Source organism: Oryx dammah, unplaced genomic scaffold (genome assembly GCF_014754425.2).
Source record: "Oryx dammah isolate SB20612 unplaced genomic scaffold, SCBI_Odam_1.1 HiC_scaffold_6, whole genome shotgun sequence".
Lineage (NCBI taxonomy): Eukaryota > Metazoa > Chordata > Mammalia > Artiodactyla > Bovidae > Oryx > Oryx dammah.
The window spans coordinates 8174044-8193771 of record NW_024070190.1 but is presented as its reverse complement, the minus strand read 5'-3'; the positions used below and the strand labels follow the sequence as shown (position 1 = coordinate 8193771).

Sequence of the window (19728 nt, the reverse complement as noted above, 5' to 3'; positions counted from 1 at the left end):
ACACCAGTCAAGTCTTAAGCAGGCACTGTGGAATTCAGAATGTGTAGGAAATCTGTGAATTTTGCCCCAAGATTTGTACACCTCTATCTTCAAGGTTAAAGCCTTTTAACAGCTGATCCTAAATGCGATATTTTGAAATAAAACCTGAAAAACAGACAAAGAAATTAAATATCTCTCTCCCAGTCCTACAACAACGATTCAACAAGAACGAAAACCAGGTTTCTGCTTCCTCAAAGAGATGGCGGTCAGTGGATTGGAAAATCGCATAACAGCTACCACAGGTACACCTCTCATGCCGGGGGAAAAGGAATCCTACAAGGGAACTGTGTAAGAAATCTAGGCTGGGAGTCTTACGTCTCCCTCTGGCCATAGAGGCTTTTAAATTTTTTTTTTCCAGGAGAGAAAATCATTACATAGGTCACTTTTTCTACTCTGAAGATTCATGACACACAGCCAAACAGTAGCAGTGTTCATAAGTCAAACAAAAGTAATGCAAGGATTTAAATTCTTAACTTTAACAAGCACACACACAATATAGCAAAAAAACAAAAATTTGACAAGGCTGAAAAGGCAGAAGAGGTAGGAAAAAAATTATAAAACATGGCCCCCAGAAGGTTTTGGGTAAAATTCATGATCAACAAACCCCAAGCTAAAGCAGGAATTTCAAGACGCCTTCTCCGCTCCCACCAATGTACCTTCTTCACCCCTGAGTTCCAGTCTGTCCTGTCACTGAAGACCAGGCCTCAGTATCAGTGGGGTAACAAATAGGAGACCTGAGATGAGAGATCAGCCCCCTCCTTACACAGCTGCTGGCTCTGCCCCTTGGCTTTCCAAAGCCTCTTCAAGGGACAACACCCCAGTGCATGTCCAAGCTCCCACCCCCTGGGTTCTGCTCTGCACTATGCACCCCTCCCAACTCCATCCACCGCAGCAGTGTTTTATGCTTTAGTGGGGACACTGGAGGGGTGACAAGCACATGGCTTTAAAGTCAGATCGTGCTGCTTCTCGGTGGTTCTTTGACAGTAGAGGATGCTAACATTCAGCTGCACTGAAGAGAAACATCTCAAGATAAAGACCAAGAGTTAAAAAAGGCAAAAAAAAGTCAATGATGGAGCTGACAGCACTTAGAACTGTAATTAAACTGCACAGCAGTGAGCGGCTTAAATGCTCCCTGACCCGGGCTCTGCACACCGCAGCCTGTGATGTGCTTAAGAGAAGCTGCTGCGGCCGGGCACCCCCAACTCCTTGGCTGGGCACCCCCGATGCCTCTCCACATGCTCTGCTGGACCAGGCACCCCCGACTCCTTGGCTGGGCACCCCCAACACCTCTCCCCATGCTCTGCTGGACCAGGGGAAAGGACAAGGCCTGCTTACCCTGCTCCGTGCATGTTTTCCACTTGACTCAGACTGGATTCAATAACAGAAGTTAAAGCCTCAAGTTCTTCAATGTGTAACCCCTTACACATGCTCCAGATTTTCTTAAGAGCGACTAACGCATACAGTCGAATGCTGAAATTGTGGTTGAAGCACCACTGCAGCACGATAACAAGGGCTTGCTTCAGAATTAGTTTCTGGAAAGAAAGAATCATTCTTCACATGTAAACCAGGACCATCTGACCCTCTCCTGTAGGACCAAAAACAAGGTTACAGATGATGGAAACGCTACAAAGTCATTCTCTTTCACTGGTTTTGCATCATCATTCTCAGACAGGTTAGAGATACACTGGCATGGCCCTTTCCTCAAGAAGCAAAGTATCCTCCCAGCTCCTCAGTTCTTATTTATGATGGTGCCACACATTTCCCCCATACTCCAGTACCGAGGTCAACCTGAACAAAGCACTTTCAGGCTAACTATAATATAACCTGTATTTAAACAGTCTCCATCACTTATTACCTTACCATGGGCTGAAAAAGTTAGCAATATTCTTCAAGAGCTCTACTTCAGGTGAACTTGAAACTACTTGTAAGGCAAGCTATCCCATCAAAGTGCTGTTTTCCCTGGTCTTTGGTCCGAACCACTCTGTTTTCCCTAGTGGTGACTTTGGACCCACATAACATTGATTGGCGGCAGGAAAATTAAGAAGTGGGGAGAAGAACAGTAAGATAACTTAAACTTCGCTATAGTCATTTTTAGTGAATTCACAGATTTTTCCATCTTCAACAGCCTAGAGATTTTATACAATAATAGTCCCTAATCTGTAAAACCACACAGTTCAACAGAGACTGAATGGCAAAGGAAGTGAGGTGAAGTAACGTGGAAGCCAGATGGAGTCACACATTTGATAAAGTATCAGGAGCTACCTTAATGTTCCTGCTAAATGGCTCACCAGAAAATGCTCCTGGCTGCACCAGGCTAACAGCCTGGCAACAGTGCGGTTTTTTGTCTATCTTATTTCCCTCAACAGACTGTAAGCAAATCTCTCCCTTGCACATATTTAAAGCAGAAAGATAACACATAATAGTATCTGATGTTAGAGATTCTTACTCTTACCAGGTGTTAGCACAAATTTTCACATGACTGCCATCTGGCTGCCAGACACTGTAACACACCATTGATTTTAAGATACTATGATGGTTTTTCAGGTTAAAATGTGTTGGGGAGACTGGTCTGGTTTAGGATTGATGAAAAAAGGTTAACCACAAATTTGACTGTTACTGTGTTTAAAGACAACACTTTGAAAAAGTCTAGGAAAACTACTCCCAGAATATTTTTATTTCAGACAGTTGACTGTTGAACAACAGGGGTCTGAACTGTGCAGGTCCACTTACACATGGATTGTTTCACTAAATGCTTCCTACAGCGCCACCTGATCAGCAGTTGGTTGAATCTGCAGATACAGGTGAGTAACCTTGTATTATGGTGACTATAAAGCTATATGTTGATTTGCCACTGGGCAGAGGGTCAGTGCCCCTAATTCCTGTGTAGACTGAGGGTCAACTGTATTTTCTCCCAGAGTTTACAACACTGCAGTGCATTCTCTGCAGATTCAATAATACAGAATCTTGCTCTAAATCTTAGTTAGTTAGTTCAGTTGCTCAGTCATGTCTGACTCTTTGGGACCCCGTGGACTGTAGCATGGCAGGCTTTGCTGTTCATCACCACCTCCCAGAGCTTACTTAAACTCATGTCCATCGAGTCAGTGATACCATCCAACCATCTCATCCTCTGTTGTCCCCTTCTCCTCCCATCTTCAATCTTTCAAGCATCAGGGTCTTTTCCAATGAGTCAGTTCTTCGCATCAGGTGGCCAAAGTATTGGAAATTCAGCTTCAGCATCAGTCGTTCAATGAATATTCAGGACTGATCTCCTTTAGGATGGACTGGTTGGATCTCCTTGCAGTCCAAGGGACTCTCAAGAGTCTTCTACAACATCACAGTTCAAAAGCATCAATTCTTTGGCACTCAGCTTTCTTTATAGTCCAACTCTCACATCTATACATGACCACTGGAAAGATCATATCTTTGACTAAGACAGACATTTGTTGGCAAAGTAATGTCTCTGCTTTTTAACATACAGTCTAGGTTGGTCATAGCTTGCCTTCCAAGGAGCCAGAATCTTTTAATTTCATGGCGGCAGTCACCATCTGCAGTGATTTTGGTGCCCCAAAGATAAAGTCTCTCACTGTTTGCATTGTTTCCCCATCTATTTGCCAGGAAGTGACGGGACCGGATGCCATGATCTTAGTTTTCTGAACGTTGAGTTTTAAGCCAACTTTAAGTCTTACTGGCAGGCTTCCCTGAATTCTTCACAGTTGCCACAGTGATGAACCAGAATTAGTTAGGATCTCTACTGATCTAGGGAAGATGCTCTAAACCTGAGGAAGATGAAGAGCCGGCCTTTACACTTTGACTAATGACAGCATTTCATATAAACCTTCAAGAACACAATGGCGTGTAAATACTCTGACCATAAGTTTCTTGGTACAAGCATGTGTTAAGTAAGTCCACAGTTACATATAATGAGGGAAGTCTTATTTAAATAATTTTACACAAACGCTTATATGAAATTAAGAATCCTATCATTACAAGTTGCCCATTAATATGTGCTGAGGTAGACCTCAGTGTGTGTGTGTGCATGTGGGCCACACCTTAGTATGCCTCTGTGTCAAAGTGCATCTGTCATTAGCGGGAAGCAGAGAAGCTGCAAAACACACAAGGAATACCCCACATGAAAAAAGTTCATACAGATATATAAATTCTATTTTGATGGTCAAGCCTGAGCTCTTCTTATAATAAACAATTTATACTCACCTTTTCCAGGATATTTTCAGTAATGATGTCCAAATGTGACAAAACTGATAAAAATGTACAAATGCTTGTTTTAAGGTTTTCTTCACCCTGAAAATATATCAGATACACCAAACCATCATTCACAGCTGCAGAGAACCCATGTCCCTCAAGGCACCAGGCTGGATGCCATGGGGTTGGTGATGAGAGGCCAGCTCCTCTCTGATGCAGCCATGGCTTAGAGGGGGAACAGATGAGCACAAGCAAATAAAGGACAGGAATGACCTAGAGCCAAATGCCCACAGCGCAACCCTCAGCAGACACAAGGGCGCTAGACACTCAACCAAGGATTGAGCAAGGGTGGAGGTGAGGGTGAGCTCACTGCAGGGTCGGAAGGGCGGGGTGTGGCAGGGGAAGCAGGAAGGAAAGGGAACAAGTGCAAATGAAGAAGACAAAGACACAGGCAAACAGGAAGCAAAGGCCCCCAAGTGGAGGGGGGACAGCAAAGGTTAAATACGGGCCTGTGCAGGCCCTTTAAAAAGTCACAGGGAAAAACTGCTTGTAAAAGTGTTAAACCAGAATTTGGAAACCTTCTCGGTAAGTGATTTGGAATTACACATTATTTTAGCAATAAAAAACTGACGAACGCCAGGTAGACTGGAGACTATAGACTCTACAGTTCAGAAACTGCTCCAAGAGGAACATTTGATGATTAATCCCTTTATGTAAGGAGTAGTTACTGCATGTCTTCCATGGACCAGTAACTGTTGCAGAAAGAGGGGAAAACAAAAATAGGTAAGATTCTTGCCTTCATGGAGATTAGAGTCTTATGGGGAAGAAAGGTAAACTCCAATCAAACAATAAATTAAAATTCCCATTATAACAAGAACTATTTCTCTGCTACAAAAACCCATACTAAGGAGATCCAAAGTACTCAGGGAGATAAGCTTCCTTTAAGAAAAGACACAAAGCACATGTGAACTTCAGTCTGGAAAACTTCGCTATGCAGGCAAAGATGATAAAGAAGACCATTTCAGGCTGGAGCATGGTACAAACAGCCTGGTGATGAGGAGGAAAGGTACTCAGGTGATGAGAGGGGTACTCAGTCACCTAGGGGTCCCCAGTGAAACAAGCTTCCCCACACTCATGCCCTAATCCAGACCCTCCCCCAGCTGGGGGCTTGGTCATGCATCTGCTCTGGGCTGATGAGCCATCCGAAAGCAGGATGTGATCAGAGGCCAGGGGAGCATGAGAACACGGAGATGCATCCTCCTGAAATGCTCATTCTTGGAACCTTGTGCACCAGAGAGAGGTCTGGCCTCCCAGCTGGAGACATGTTGAGATAGCGGTACCTGGCACCTCGGCTGGCCCCACGACTGCGGCTGAAGTGAAAACACATGGGGGAAGAAGCCGTTTGCAGCCCCCAGCCCAGCAGACACCACATGCAGAATCACCCAGCCTGGCATAACCAGGAAAAACAGTAGATAGGTGGTTACAGCAGAGGAATGAGCAGCTCAGCATCATTACCAACAAGGGATGAGAAATCATTTGGTTAAGGAGAGACTGTGTATAGAAGGGAGACTCATTGTTCTTATCTCTAAGATCAAACAAAGACACTGCTCAGTAAATAAAAATATAGACGGCACCTATTTCCCACATTTTTTAATAACAGAAGCCTTTTCCATCTTTGTTTTGTTGGAATAGAAAAGCTCTCAAATAAAAATTATGCTCTACTCAAGATAAATGCCAGAGCTTTCTGTCTCCTAAATTAATTCAAATCCTGCAAACACAATTTAGGATGTCAGTATATTAGGGGCAGTGCAACAGAAAACATCTATAAAGTGAAACAATGTCCCAACATAGCCCAAATCTTTTCATTAAAAAAACATGAAAACAATTCCTCTACTTACATAAGAAAAGCAGTTCCAGAACTTCGGAAGAAATTGAGGGAATTTATGAAGAATCAGTATAATAATCCATTCTATAAAATATTTTATGGATGCCTGATTATTGATGAAGCCAGCCTGGAAAATCTTGTCAATAATTGTATTCAAGAAATTCTGAGAAAAATAAAGTTGACAAATTAAACTGTTATCATTATTAACTTTAAAATTTGAGCTATAATTAACGTATAAAAGGTGAAGGTTTACAGAATGTTGGTGCAATGCATTTATTTACCGCAATATGACCATCAGCTCTGCAGCATTAGCTAATGCCTCTATCATGTCACACAATAATTTCTTTTTTTGTGATGGGAACAATTCAAATCTAGTGTCTTATCAACTTGGAAATGGCTATTAATATTTTTTTTGGGCCATGCTGCGTGGGTTGCGGGATCTCAGTTCCCTGAACAGGGATTAAATCCAGGCCACAGCAGTGAAAATCTGAAGTCCTAACCACTGTGAATGGCTATTAATTTTAATTAAGAAACAGTCACTATTAAAAAAAAAAGCTTAAAGTTTTATTGTGGCATAAATATATGTTAAAATGTTATAATAAAATACTAATGGAAAAATATATTAAGTGGGACCATTTAAATCAGTTTCCAATTTACTTCCATGACACCTGTCTTAATATTCTATTAAACTTCTGAATAACTTTAAGAACTGAAATACATATTTTAAGCAGCTTACTTCTCAGTTTTAAAGAAGCACATAACAGCTTCCATATGAAAACATTATGCTTAAAGGTACAAATATAATTAACATTATACCTGATCAAATTTGGGGAAAAGTACAAGCAGAATCTGCCATATTCGGTTTTTCACCCTGTGTTGTTGAGAGTTCACATAGTATCGAGTTCTTGATTTGGACACCAACTCATCCTGGGAGGGAGGAAGGGAAGAAGGGGTCAAGGTTAAACTATCTACTGAATTTGTGAGTAATGAAAACAAAATCAATGACAACTTCAAGTTTAAAAGGCATAAACTGGGCACAGAAGCCTATTATTTGAAAGGTAGAAGGATAAAAAAGACACTTTCTTATGACACTGTATTTTTCCTTATGACATTTTTTAAAGTTTCCTTTCAAAACAATGCATTTACCTGCTTTTGTTTTTTAAACTTATCTTCTTTTAAAATTAGAAAAGGAACCATACGCCTGTGCTTAATATGAAAGTACTTGGAAATGTCCTTCTCTCTCCTCGTGCCCCGTTAGGGGAGGTGAGGGGTCACGTGGGCGAGAGGAGACTGAGATGTTACCGTACACTTAAGAGTGAAAGTGTTAGCTGCTCAGTCATGTCCGACTCTTTGCGACCCCAGGGACTGCAGCCCGCCAGGCTCTTCTGTCCATGGGATTCTCCAGCCCCTTGACTACGTAAGTCTGGAAAAATGGGACCTGCAGGAGAGCTGCAGCGCCAAGCGCTTCTGCGTTATCAGAGCTCTCTCTCCTGCCTTCACGGTCCGTTTCGTCTAAACTCAGTCAAATGCTACGTTTACTTTTGTCACGTCACTGCCAGTGCTTTAAGCAAGTTAAGATACTTTAGGCTAAAATAGAGCATATTTACTTTATCCAACAGCTTGATTGCAAGATCTTCCATAAACAGCTTATGAGACATATTTGAGCCATCTAATAAACACAGGAATTTGACAGCACAAATTCTCACATAATGGTCTTCTCTTTTGGTACTAAAATATATAAAATGATAGATGATGTTAATACATCTTCAAATTAAAAAAAACACATGTAAGATGTTAGTTTTGAAATATCAAAACCTTAAGTAGCTTCATATTTAATGACAATTTAGGATAAACACTTAGGATAAATTTAAATTTAGGATAGACAGTGGAAGATAAAATACATCAACAGGAGCGCCTGTACAAAAAGTCTGAAAGAACCCAAATTTACCCAGACTTCTGGTAAAACAATGCACACAGTGATACTGGGTCAATAATAGCTTATCTGTGGACAAAAGAGATCACAGCTCATGACACGGCTCCTGGAGGACCACAGACACCTCCTGCCCAGAGGCCAGAATACACATCAGCATCATGCTCTGCTCACTGTGCACTGTGAATGCGTGTCTCTAAGTGAACGGCAAACTCAGGAAACACTGTGTGTGCTGAGGAGCCCAGCATTTTCAGTATCCAATGTGGAAAGATAAATTCACTGAAATCGTTAGTAAGCATTTCCAAGTCCATTAAAACTGTTATAATGTGAACAAGTGTTATTTTAAATTAACTACGTCTGTCTAGTAGAAATCAAAATATTTTGGAACCATCAACTGAAAATTTTTACTTATTGTCATACTAAAGCAGCCAAGAAAATAAAAAATTAATTAAGACAATGAGCAATGACAAATGTATATATTTAATGAAGAGTGGCAGATGGTTTAAAACACAAGTATGACTCTCAAAATAATTAACTTTTGGTAACTAGACACAATTATCATTTATTGTCCTAAACTCTAAACTCATGACAATACTATTTATAAACACCTACACATACAAAGTTTTGAAAATTATGTGAGAAAATAAAAACTTTTAAAAACCTCAATGATTTTAGCAGTAGATCAATCATAGGTTTATCCCAGACATCAAAACTTTAGAGTCTATTTCAACTAATTTTGTTTTTGCGTGAGCATAGGGATTGGTGAATAGTGATTTTTAACGAAAAAAGAATAAACTTGTGCTCTGATGATCAGTCCTCCACCCAGAAAAGAGGAATAGGGATTGTATGCTTCCCATAGTTGTTTCCTTATTTATGCTGGACTTCTGCACTAATTTTTAAGTTTATCAAATTTCAGTAAACAGTGACAGGTCTGAAGAAAATATATTAGCAAGGGAATATAATTTCTAACAACTGTGAAGGCTCATGCAATATCTTACACAGAATATCTCTCATGTGTTATATTTTGAATATTCCATTTATATCAAGATATAGAAGACCCACCACACTTACTTTTCAATAACAACATTTGCTGCGCACTCATGTCCAAGATTTTCTATGAACGTCTGTACATCCTGAACAAGTCTTTCCATAAAAAACATGCAACAAAGAACAAGTTTTAGAGGAAAAAATTAAAGCCCCAAATAAAAGGTTAAGTAATATTTTTCTAATTGAAAGCCTTAATATAAAGGCACTGCTGCTGCTGCTAAGTCGCTTCAGTCGTGTCTGACTCTGTGAGACCCCATAGACGGCAGCCCACCAGGCTCCCCCGTCCCTGGGATTCTCCAGGCAAGAACACTGGAGTGGGTTGCCATTTCCCTCAATGCATGGAAGTGAAATGTGAAAGTGAAGTCGCTCAGTCGTGTCTGAATCTTACTGACCCCGTGGACTGCAGCCCACCAGGCTCCTCCGTCCATGAGATTTTCCAGGCAAGAGTACTGGAGTGGGGTGCCATTGCCTTCTCCGCTAATATAAAGGCACAATTCTACCCAAATAGATACCTAATATAAAAAATTATGAGAGGCTGCAATAATGGCACCTTTTACCTTTGATCACGCCGAAACACGGTTCCAAATATACATGCCTCAAGGACAAGTTCACTGTAATTTTTAGCAATTGATAAAGACACATTGGAAGCAGAAACTACCCAAGATCTGCAGCAATAACTTATCAGGATATTGAAGACTCCAGTTTTTATAGCAGACATTTCAATTATCCTGTACATAATCTGGAATGAAATACAACAGTTACTTTATCATTTGATCAATCAAGTTTTTTTCTTTTTAATCTGTGTTGCCAAAACTTGTTACTTGAATGGCTTCCAAATGATAGTTTCAACATAACCATAGTCTAAAAAATTAAAAACTCTTTTATCGTTTGAAAGATGAAAACCAATCACGGAATGCTAATTTTTCATTTAATACTAAAAATAAATAAAATGTTATTGATACTGATTTCACCCAGAACTTTCCCAGAGGAACAACTGTCCAAAGTGAATAGAATGAAAGGCAGAAGAAACACCTCACCCTGGACATGTTCAGTTTTCTTTACACTTGCCAGAGGCTTCCCTTTCCCCAAAGAAAAAGAAGCCACCATCTCTAAGTGTGTGCTGTGCGGCAGGAAAGGACAGAGGCCGCGCAGTGAAGGCAGGGCAACGTACGGACTTGTTTTCCATCGCCCCCTTTGCATCTGGAGTGCATGTGCATCCCAGGCACGATGCAGTCCCATTGCCTTATGTCCCCTCCTGCGCACCAGTGACTGTAAACACAAATGGCTCCAGAAACCAGAAAGACCTTTCAATAAGGTTATAGTCAAAGAAAGATTTCTTTGTACGAGAAAAGCAATGGCACAGATGCACTGACAAATGGCATCTGAATTTGCCCTCAGGGTCCAGAAGAAATCAAGCCGTGGTTGGAGTGAAGCAGCAGAAAGGGTGTGCCCACCTGAGTCAAGTACTGGGCAACACCCAGCTGCTGCTCTCATGCAGAAATGACCAGAGCTGGCCAGTCCTGCAATTTTCCAAGAGAAGAAGAAACAGAGATTTTTGTGCAAATTTCCCAATTCTTAAAAGCTGGCAACTATTTAAAAATTTTTAATTTGATTAGATGAACCAAATTTGGAAGGCAGATATGGTTCATGGGCTACCATTTTGCACCTACTCCTTTATATCTAACAGATTTTCTTGTTCTTACCTATGATACTAAAAGAGGTTCAAAATATTTACTGACTGAATGAAAAAATAACAGCAAACTAATATGGAGTTACAAATATACCTCTCCTCTTCCTTATGTGCTACAAGCTACACAAATTAAAATGAAAACAAAAAGTTCCCTCTTTTCTCTAAAGTAATTAGATTCTTAGAAACCGAAAGTAGAATGGTGGCTTGCCAGGGGTGTGGGGGGAGGGGTGGAAGGGAGTAATGGGGACAGAGGTATGGGCATTTTCATCTCAATTTTTTAAAAGTTACCTCTTTTATTTTGAAATATGCCTGGCCTTTGATTTTTGCAGCGATGGTAAGAACTTTGGGATCAAAAACAAACTGAACAAAAGCTTTAAAATTAGACCAGAATATCAGCTGAGTGTTGCTTAAAGAGGCTATGATTTTCCATGCCATGTCAAAAGATTCTATGCAGAGTGATTCAGAGGTGGTCAGAAGCTGGTAGGGGAAAATAAAAAGAAAGAAACACATGATTATCACAATTTCAGAAACTGATGTCTGTTCCTATGGTTATTCTTCAATTTATGTCTCATTATATCTTACCTTGGGAACCAAAATTTTCATACAATGGAACACAGGTAAGACTTGCTCAGAAGGCAGAACTGTGAGGGCTTCTAGCGCAGACTGCAAAGTCCTTACTGCCATTGGAACAGCAGGTAGAGTGGGTTCCAGAACTTCACCCTCTGAGGCTGGTATAAGGGTGTGACATTTTCTCAACAAGAAAGAGAGGCAGACCCATTGATCATGAATATACTGTGCAACTATTTTCCCCCATCCTTGGGAAGATGATGACTCTTCAAAAAAACTGAGAAAAAAAGTTAAGTCACAAACTCCATACTTCCTTAGGTCTGTCTCAACTTCTTCTGCATGTAGCAGTACACTATCCTTACAAGGGGAGAAATTAAACAGTCATTATTAAATTATTCTGTCTACCAAAAAACAAGGAAACCGCAGAAAACTCAATTTCCTAACTACTCTGAAAGCAGGTGTTTTCACTCACTTTAAATGCTTCACTGAAAACTAAATGCAGAAAAGTTAATGGGATTCCAGTAATATAGATAAATAATGAGATAATATATTATCATCTGAATGAAGCCTGTTCTCAAAGCTTAAATAATTCTTTAAGTAAGGGTGAGTGACCACTAATTACTTCAATGACTGAGACAAAAGTGGATTTTTAAACATTAGCAAAAAGAAGCCTTTCGTGTACATGCTGCTCTCCACGTGGTAAACGCACCTGCTCGCCTCCTCCGTGTGGGGCTTCTGCAGAGTCTGATTGAGCTGGAGTGATGAGATGAGCGTTTCTGGGGGACCCGCATCCAGAGAGTCCAGCTGTAGCTCTGGCTTCTGGCTGAGGACCTCACACACCATGGCCAAGGCAGCCATGCTAGCGGCTCTCTGCATCTGTCTACCCAGTGTGGGCTCCTGGGGAGGAAATGGGACAACCTTTTGTAACCAGTAAGGACGTGAATTCCAGTCTGCCGGAATCTCGTGCCCATCTTTTCTGCTTGGTGCCTGCTGCTGAATATCAGAGGGAAAAAAAGGAAATCCAACATACGTTGCTTGGTTGTACCATTTCTGTACAAACTGGTGGTGAATAAACAAAGTGGTAATAAAAATTCTGCCGTGTGTGAACCGAGAACTTCCAGATATCCAAGCTGGATTTAGAAAAGGCAGAGGAATCAAGAGATCAAATGACCAACATCTGCTGGATTACAGAAAAAACAAGGGAATTCCAGAAAAACATCTACTTCTGCTTCAATGACTATGCTAAAGCCTTTGACTGTGTGGATCACAAGAGACGGGAATACCAGACCACCTTTCCTGTCTCCCAAGAAGCCTGTATGCAGGACAAGAAGCAACAATTAGAACCAGACATGGAACAACAGACTGGGTCAAAATTGGAAAAGGAGTACCTCAGGCTGTATACTGTTATCCTGTTTATTTAACTTATAATGCAGAGTACATCATTCAAAATGCCAGGCTGGATGATTCACAAGCTGGAATCAAGATTGCAGGGAGAAATATCAATAACCTCAGATATGCAGATGATACCACTTTGATGACAGAAAGTAAAGAGAAACTAAAGAGCTTCTAGAAAAAGGTGAAAGATGAGGGTGAAAAAGTTGGCTTAAAACCCAGCATTCAAAAAATGAAAATCATGACATCCAGTTCCGTCACTTCATGGCAAACAGATGGGAAAAAAGTGGAAACAATGACAGATTTTATTTTCTTGGGCTCCAAAATAATTGCGGTCAGTGTCTGCAGCCACAAAATGAAGACACTTGCTCTTTGGAAGGAAAGCTATGACAAACCTAGACAGCACAATAAAAAGCAGAGACACCACTTTGCTGACAAAGGTTCACACAGTCAAAGCTATGATTTTTCCAGTAGTCATGTACAGATGTGAGGGTTGGATCATAAAGAAGGTTGAGTGCCAAAGAACTGATGCTTTTGAATTGTAGTGCTGGAGAAGACTCTTGAGAGTCCCTTGGACAGCAAGATCAGACCAGTCTAAAGGAAATTAACCCTGAATATTCACTGAAAGGACCAATGCTGAAGCTGAAGCTCTAATATTTTGGCCCCCTGACGCGAAGAGCCAACTCACTGGAAAAGACCCTGATGCTGAGAAAGATTGAAGGCAAGAGGAGAAGGGGTCGACAGAGGATGAGATGGTTGGATGGCATCACTGACTCAACGGACATGAGTTTGAGCAAAGTCAGGGAGATAGTGAAGGATAGGAAGCCTGGTGTGCTGCAGTTCATGGCGTCACAAAGAGTCAGACACAACTTAGTGACTGAACAACAACAACAACAATTCAGTAATTCACTAAAAGACAATTTGGATACAACTTTCCTATGAGTGAGTCCTATTTCAACTGTTTGGCTGAACTAGAATTAAAAACAAAAGGTGGGGGGACTTCCCCGGCTGTACAGCAGTTAAGATTCTGCACTCCCACTGTAGGGGGCACAGGGAAGTAGGACTCTGCATGCCACCTGGTGCCATCAAAAAAAAAGAAGAGAGAGAGAGACATTCATTCATTTAAAAAGGAAAAAACAAGGCTCCTTGCACATCATACGCAATTCCTTCAGTCAGCTGTATTCTGCTTTAGGCAAGGTGACGCAGCACAGCAGTGACTGATAAGAGCTGGATTCATGAACCGCACAGCCTAGGTCTGAACCCTGACTGTGCACTTACCCCCAGCTGACTGTGGACACACACCACACCTTGGTTTACTCTGCTGTACAATGGCGACAGTAACAGAATCTACTTCACAGAATTATTGTGAAAATTAAATAAACTGGTTATTTCACATAAAGCGCTTGGATCTCTACATGTAGGAGCACAAAGGAAGGAGACCAAGATAGCCTGGCTTTGTACGTACAGAGAGAAAATCAATCTCTAACCAGAAGTGCAGGCAAGAACCTGGACAGGTTCTTTGAGAGATCAAAGCTGTTCTCCCCAGTCCTGTCCACCACTAACACCTCTACAGAAAGGAACCCTCTAGTACTTATTCCATCCCACACCTGCCCCTGCCACCCCCAAAGTAAACTGAGTATCTCTACGGGTCAATTTTACTCAGCAACACCGCCAATACAGGAAATAAAATTCAGGGTTACTTTTGAGTTGCATAATATGGTCCCTATTAACCTTCATGTAATTCGGTGAATCACTAAAGAAAGCAAGCCAATCTGTAAAAAATCACTGAGGTCTGGTTCACGGTTCTGGTCCACATTCAGAACTCACAATGTCCCTTCATTACACTAATATGCAGTGGATAGGATACTGAAGGATTAATCAGTCCTCCTTATAATTTTCTTCTAGGACACTTCTTGAAAACTACTTCAAAAATTAGATTATTAATGGAATTAAGGAGCTATTTTAATTAGCAGCCCAGACTGGATTATGATTCAGCTCAACTTTAAAAAACCCTTACCATGTGTTAATTGCCAAGAGCTAACATTTATTGACGGCTTTCCACGTGCCAGGTACTGTTCTGAAGGTTTACCATTAATGAGCTAGCTTTAATTTTCACATCAACCCTATAACCCTCATTTTGCAGATGCAGTAAATGAAGCACAGAGAGGTTAAGTAAGTTCCCCAAGGTCACACAGCTAGTAAGGATAAAGCGAGGATTCATAACCAGGAAGTCTAATTCTAAAGCCTGTGCTCATAACCACTACATCTTATTATATCATGTTAAGAAATGCCTCTAGGTACTAAAATCTAATGGAGAAGACATATACACATAAATTATTCCAAAAACAAGTAAAATGGAAATAAGTACAAAAATGAAGGCATAAAAAGCAATAAGTAAATGAAGGAAAGAATGAGACACCAATCCAAGGCCTTTAAGAGAAAATGTAATTTGAGCTGGGACATTAAGGATGGACCAGCTACTGACAAGTGTATGTTGGAGGGACGGAATCCGTGCGGTGGCCTAGCAGGGATGCAGCACAGGTGTCCTGTGGGAAGGAAGGGGAGAGGCTATGCACGACTAGGCTAGAAAATGAGGTAGAAGGCTAGGTATGGAGGCTCCAACACCACACTGCTGAATTTGGACACCTTAAAGTGTCCCTGACGGGTACCTGGGTAAAAGACCTAGTGAAAATCCACTCTCTGTATCTAAATGACTTTAAGACTGACTGAAGTCACTTCATGGCAAATAGATGGGGAAACAGTGGAAACAGTGAGAGACTTTATTTTGGGGGGCTCCAAAATCACTGCAGATGGTACTCCTTGGAAGGAAAGTTATGACCAACCTAGACAGCATATTAAAAAGCAGAGGCATTACTTTGCCAACAAAGGTCCATCTAGTCAAGCCTATGGTTTTTCCAGTAGTCATGTATGGATGTGAGAGTTGGGACTATAAAGAAAGCTGAACGCAGAAGAATTATGCTTCTGAACTGTGGTGTTGGAGAAGACTCTTGAGAGTCCCTTGGACTGCGAGGAGATCCAACCAGTCCGTCCTAAAAGAGATCAGTCCTGGGTGTTCATTGGAAGGACTGATGTTGAAGCTGAAACTCCAATACTTTGGCCACCTGATGCGAAGAGCTGACTCATTGGAAAAGACCCTGAGCTGGGAAAGACTGAGGGCAGGAGGAGAAGGGGACGACAGAGGATGAGATGGTTGGATGACATCACCGACTCAGTGGACATGGGTTTGGGTGGACTCTGGGAGTTGGTGATGGACAGGGAGGCCTGGCGTGCTGCAGTTCACAGGGTTGCAAAAAGTCGGACACAACTGAGCGACTGAACTGAACACCATATCTTTGTTATATACCTATTATGACAGGAGTTGTTCTATTATTATAATATAATGTTATATATTATGACAGGAGTCTCAATCGTCATCAAATATTATGAACAAAGGCTATTATTTTCAAAATTAAATTTTGGCAGATGCTTTTTGTGTATCAAAATATTGTCTAATAGTCAAATATGTATTCCATGCATGCCTTATTCAACATAACTATAAGCCTTGAAGCAAAGAGGATTACCTGTCCATGGTCCATTTCCTGAAGATGCCGAATGGATGCATTTTTCAAAGGAGAAATAACTCTCCAAATAGGGTTGCCTCTTTTCCACCCAACATTCAAGTTGAGATTTATAAGCTCAGTTAACACCATCAGGTACAAATGGCAACGATCCAGATCTGAAACCTAAGACACACAATAAAACACTTAACAAGCAGGGTCCACGATTTTCACAAAACCAGGAGAGTTCAGTTTATCTAAAAGTTTATCAGTTTATTACGTTTGTCTAAAAGTACTGAAAGATGACACTGAAGAGGGGAGAAATCATCTTCTCCAAGAAGCCTTCCATCAACTCCCCAGGCAGAGCTGAGCACATCCTCCCTGTGCTTAGACAGTGACTCTGCGCTCAGCACAGTTACCGCACACACCATGGCTCACTCAGCACACAGCTGGCTCCCCACCTTGATTATGAGCATCCTGGAAGGCACACTGGCCACCCACTCCAGTACTCTTGTCTGGAGAATCCCATGGACAGAGGAGTCTGGCGGGCTACAGTCCGTACAGTCGCAGAGCTGGGCGTGACTGAAGAGACTTAGCATGGATGGCAGGAACTAAGCCTCCCAGGCTGTGTGTGTGCTAAGTTGCTCAGTCGTGTTTAACTTTTTTGTGACCCCATGGACTGTAGCCCGCCAGGCTCCTCGGTCCACAGGATTCTCCAGGCAAGAATACTAGAGTGGGTTGCCATTTCCTACTCCAGGGGATCTTCCCAAGCCAGGGATTGAACCCCCATCTTTTAAGTCTCCTGCATTGGCAGGCGGGTTCTTTACCACTAGTGCCACCTGGGAAGCCCAACACACACACACACAGCCTGGGATGCACAGCCCTGCCCTCCATGCTAACACAGCTTAAATAATCACAATAACAACTATAGCAACTGCCATTTCCTTTGCTTTAGGCACTTGTAACACTCCATTCTTACAAGGAATGGTCACTGCCCCACTTGCCTAAGAAGATGACTAAGTTCAGAGAGGTCAAACAACCTACCCAGCATCTCAGAGCTAGTAAGCAGGGCAACAGAATTAAATGCAGGTCTTCTAAATGCCTACACATAGGCAGACTGGGTTCAGTCTAGCTCTGTGACCCATGACAAGAGACTTAATCTCTTTGGGCCTCAGATTCCTTGCTTGTAAACTGGGGAGAGTGTATCTCTCCCTCACAAGGTTCTGGGAAGAATTAAGTGAGAGAAGCATGCTGAAGAGACGGGCCCTGAGTGGTGGCCTTGATGACTATTACAGTGCCAAGTGCTCTGCCCTCGTGCTTCCGTGGCACACAGGAAGCACAGAATTCATTCAGTTTATCAGTGTTTACTGAGCAACCACTAGATGCCAGGCACTTTGCCAAGTGCTAGGATACATGCAGAGACAAGTGACAACTCCAGGGCGTGGTGACAGATTGAACACAGTGAGTGAGAGTGATGGATAAAGGTACCAGGGAGGATTCCCAAGTCTTAGGCTTAAAGAAACCTGTTGGATCACACACATCCCCTGAGAAGCGAACCTAGGGGCGTGGGGTAGGGTAGATAACCTCTTATAGGAATGATAAGAGGTTCCATTTCAAACACTGTATGTGTGGAAAGTCCAGCTCAAGTTATCAAACAGCAGTTGGCTGAATGGCATTCAGCCAGAAGGACAGTCAGAGGTGGAGACAGATGTGAGGGTGCCTGGCATAACTGAACCTGGGTATGTAGATGAGGTCACCTAGACAGGAGGAAATGAAAAAAGAAGGGACCCAAACCAAGCCTGAAAAACTGACTTTACGGCTACACATCAGAGAATGGACATTTGCAGGAGAGCCTGTTGTTAAATATTGACTATCGCACTGCTGAGGGGAAGGAAAGTGGGGAAGAGACTTTTATTAAACTATAATAAGTTATCAAACAAATGCACTTAATTGGGAATTCTAATTCCAAACGTATTACAGAGTGGATTTATATAATAATTTAAAGTTATTTTGGAAATGAGTTCACTTTTTAAAATCTCAAAGACAAACACAATAACTTTCCCCCTTTTAAAGCTATCTTTAGCTTCAGACTCCAAACAAACAAAAATATTATTTCTGTCCCTCCCTGGGGACAAGGAGGTTCACTATAATTTTGTGTATGTCTGAAAACTTCTATAATAAAATGGAAAAGTAATACTGATAACAATAAAGTGATAGGGGAATAAAATATGAAAAGTTACTTCTTTATTAAATGTCTTCTTGGAAATTTAGGTGTAGCAATACTGTTAACAATTGTTGAATAAGAAAAATGCTAAAGATAAACACACTCCCAAGAAAAATGCTAAAGATAAACACACTCCCCTCCAGAGGAGTTTGTTCCTTGCCTTATCAAAATATCTCAGGTATTTTGGTATAAAACTTGCTTTTTTGTATTTTCACACCTGCTTATCAGCCATCAAACAAATGTCCTTAATTGGATGTTCTAATGAAAGTTGTTAAAATAAGCATGCTTTCTCACTCTATTGACAATATAATGATTGTAACTTTCAACATCTGCCCTAGAGAATGTCAAACCCTCCCAAATTAAGAATTATAGGCATTTCTATAAAATTAATATTTTCAAAATATCCTCGAAGAAAAGGAGAAAACTTTATAATTTTATTTTCAGATGTCTTAGAAAGAACAATTATGCAGTGAGCATAGACAGAGAGGATACCTATCTTCATAGAGCATCCTCTTCACCTCAGACTGGTTGTTCCCAACTCTAACTTCATTTGAAGATCACATACAGACATAAAAATATATTATGTGCACTGACACCCAGTCCCATCCCAAACCTGCCAAGTCAGAATCTCTGGATCCGGGGACCAAATATACATTGACTATGCTAAGTACTTCAAATATGTTATACCATTTGGTACTCTCTAAATTGTAGGAAGCAGATATCTTATCTCTACTTTGCAGATGAGGAAACTGAGGCTCAGAAAAGCTATTATAATCTTCCTAGGATCAGTTATACCAATTGAACTGGAACTAGGAGACTCTAAAGCTTCAATTTTTTCTGCCCCCCCAAGGCCACTTTTCAAGAAAATATCACATTAATTTTTCCTTTCAATGTAATACAGTGCCTGCCAGTCAGTAATCACTCAAAATACTGATGAAAAGACTGCAGTTACTCAAGTAAATACTTACAGTACTTAGTTCATTCATAGTAAGTCGTCTGAGAATAAATTCAGAAATGCTCTCTGTAGTAGACATGATAAAGTTCTGAAGAAGAGTAAATACCTCATCTGTATGGAGGAAAAAAAGCATGCAACTAAAATTACAGAAATAAGTTATTTGGTACAATGTATATCATATATTCTAACAAAGTTCAACTCTGTTAGGTGTATGTGTGACTCACTTACCAAAAATGAATTCT

At 41.1% G+C, this 19728-nt stretch overlaps 1 protein-coding gene across 10 annotated transcripts in view; it reads right to left on the bottom strand.

The window, feature by feature from the left end:
- TARBP1 (TAR (HIV-1) RNA binding protein 1) overlaps positions 1-19728 on the bottom strand; it is a 64154-nt gene that overhangs the window by 9899 nt on the left and 34527 nt on the right. For 9 of the 10 annotated variants that reach the window (XR_005721399.1, XR_005721400.1, XR_005721401.1 and 6 more), the window contains 12 exons: positions 19500-19597; positions 16332-16493; positions 12068-12255; positions 11374-11635; positions 11080-11268; positions 9659-9840; positions 9126-9197; positions 7732-7852; positions 6941-7051; positions 6138-6287; positions 4252-4338; positions 1375-1571 (listed from right to left, as the gene is read on the bottom strand). Coding sequence is in view for 3 of the 10 variants with exons in the window: in XM_040242720.1 (XP_040098654.1) it covers positions 1375-1571; positions 4252-4338; positions 6138-6287; positions 6941-7051; positions 7732-7852; positions 9126-9197; positions 9659-9840; positions 11080-11268; positions 11374-11635; positions 12068-12255; positions 16332-16493; positions 19500-19597 (1819 nt within the window). In the remaining 7 variants the exon portion in view is untranslated. Of the gene's footprint in view, positions 1-10; positions 145-1374; positions 1572-4251; positions 4339-6137; positions 6288-6940; positions 7052-7731; positions 7853-9125; positions 9198-9658; positions 9841-11079; positions 11269-11373; positions 11636-12067; positions 12256-16331; positions 16494-19499; positions 19598-19728 lie in introns of those variants that run through there. The other variant, XM_040242724.1, reaches the window with a different exon arrangement.